The 1,802-nt window shown below is 38.6% G+C and overlaps 1 protein-coding gene across 1 annotated transcript; it reads right to left on the reverse strand.

The window, feature by feature from the left end:
- Positions 1-275: 275 nt before the first annotated feature.
- LOC147486117 (uncharacterized) lies at positions 276-1,199 on the reverse strand. Its single transcript, XM_086573649.1, has one exon. The coding sequence runs from the start codon at positions 1,197-1,199 to the stop codon at positions 276-278; it is 924 nt and encodes a 307-aa protein (XP_086429775.1).
- Between the last annotated feature and the right edge of the window lie 603 nt (positions 1,200-1,802).

Consider the following 1,802-nt stretch of genomic DNA (forward strand, 5'->3'; position numbering starts at 1 on the left):
CTTTTGGAAGTTCTGCTGACTTGTGTGCTGTTTCAACCCGCGTCGACTTTTCAGCTTTTGACCGGGCTTTAGAAAGGCTTTGTCTTCTTGAATCTTGGCCTTTAATCATGGAACTCCTTAGTAACCGACCTTAGCTCCTTTATCTCGCTAAAGTGGCACATTTCTGCACATAATGGACTTTGAAACCTGAAATGCAATAAAACACGTAATCAGTGTTAACTCTTAATTATTACTCACATAATTGGTATAAAAGTATGACTGTTGCAGGGTTAAAACTACAGTTTTGGGCTCTTATCATAGTACTGGGTAACATAATGTTGGATACTGTCTTGAGTGGTAAGAATAGTATTATCTCCAGTGTGAAGCTCAGTGATATATGCAACACCTTGTCTAATCTTGTGAATGGTATGGAAGTAGTTGGTGTTCCTGTCCTCTTTCTCATCAAACTTAAGTCTACTCTTCTGTCGCCAAAATGAAGCTTTATTTTGAAGTGCCATTTCCAAATCTAGCTCCTTTTGTATTACCTCATGTATCATATGATCATCCTCAAGGTGATTATCTGCTTGAGTTTGTGCTTTTAGAAGTTCAGATTCTACCCTCCTTAAATTGATTTCTATATGACCATATACTTCCAAATTCCATTTCTTGAGATTCAGTTTGAGCATTTTGAGTTTCTTGATGACTCTGAACAATGGTGCTCCCTCAAGATACTCTTGCCAACTACTTCTGACTGTTTCCATGAAAGTGGGATGCTCGATCCAACATTTGTTAAAGCGAAAGGGAATGTTTTTCGACTTTGGGACAATAGTAAAGGCACCACAAAGTGGCGAATGATCAGATCCCAGCCTACTGAGAACTCTATAACTCCAACCACTGAATTTGCTGTTCCAGGCATTATTGTAAAGAGCTCGATCAAGTATACTGCATATTCTCCTGTTGCCAATCTGGTTGTTACACCAAGTGAATTCATTTCCATCAAAGCTGCTTTCCATGAGATTGCATTGGTTAATACAATCAAAGAATTCATGCATGGATGTTTTGTTTGGAGGCCGTCCACCTTTCTTTTCAGAGCATCTAAGAATGGTGTTATAATCTCCAATAGTTAACCAGGGAAGAGAAGTCGAGGTTGCCTTCAATTCTCTCCATAACTGTCTTCTATTGCTATATAGGCAATTGGCATGTATGCAGTAATGATGCATTCCTTGTAGAGAATAGTAACTTGCTGCTCTAATGCATGTATTTTCTGAACTGTGACACCTTTTTTTTTGTGAGGATCCAAATATTACCCAAACGAGAGTCTGTGTCATTATATAGGAAAAAGTCCTCAAAATAAGTTAAGCCATTAGACCTTAGAGCAAAGGAATTAGGCTTAACTAATGGTTCTGCAATGCACAAAATGTCAGGACTATGGGATTTAACCAAGTATCTTATTCTTTTGACTGCTTGTTCTTTTCTTATTCCCCTTATGTTCCAGAAAATAACTATCATTGGAAATAGATGGGGTGGTGGTACTAAATCTGGGGAACTAGAGTGGGGGAATAGGCAAAGGCTTGCCCTTATCCACCACAGAGTCAGGTTGGGAAAGGTTGGCCCATCTCTCCTTGAAGACATTGATTTCAATAGCAACAACAGCTTGAGTGTCAAAATTCACTTCATCAACAAGAGCTTCAAAGTTATTGCTAGTATTAATGCTAGGTAATACCATATGAGGAGTCTCTTGGGTGTCATGAATTGAGGTGATAATGTTTTCACTTGCCGTTCCTCCTCCAAAGAGATCAACATAAAAGTGATCAACTTTATCT

This window comes from Coptis chinensis, chromosome 7, assembly GCF_015680905.1.
Source record: "Coptis chinensis isolate HL-2020 chromosome 7, ASM1568090v1, whole genome shotgun sequence".
Taxonomy (NCBI): Eukaryota; Viridiplantae; Streptophyta; class Magnoliopsida; order Ranunculales; family Ranunculaceae; genus Coptis; species Coptis chinensis.

Bases quoted from the DNA above. Each gene is read 5' to 3' on its own strand.
- LOC147486117 (XM_086573649.1), bottom strand. From the start codon at position 1,199: ATGCATCATTACTGCATACATGCCAATTGCCTATATAGCAATAGAAGA.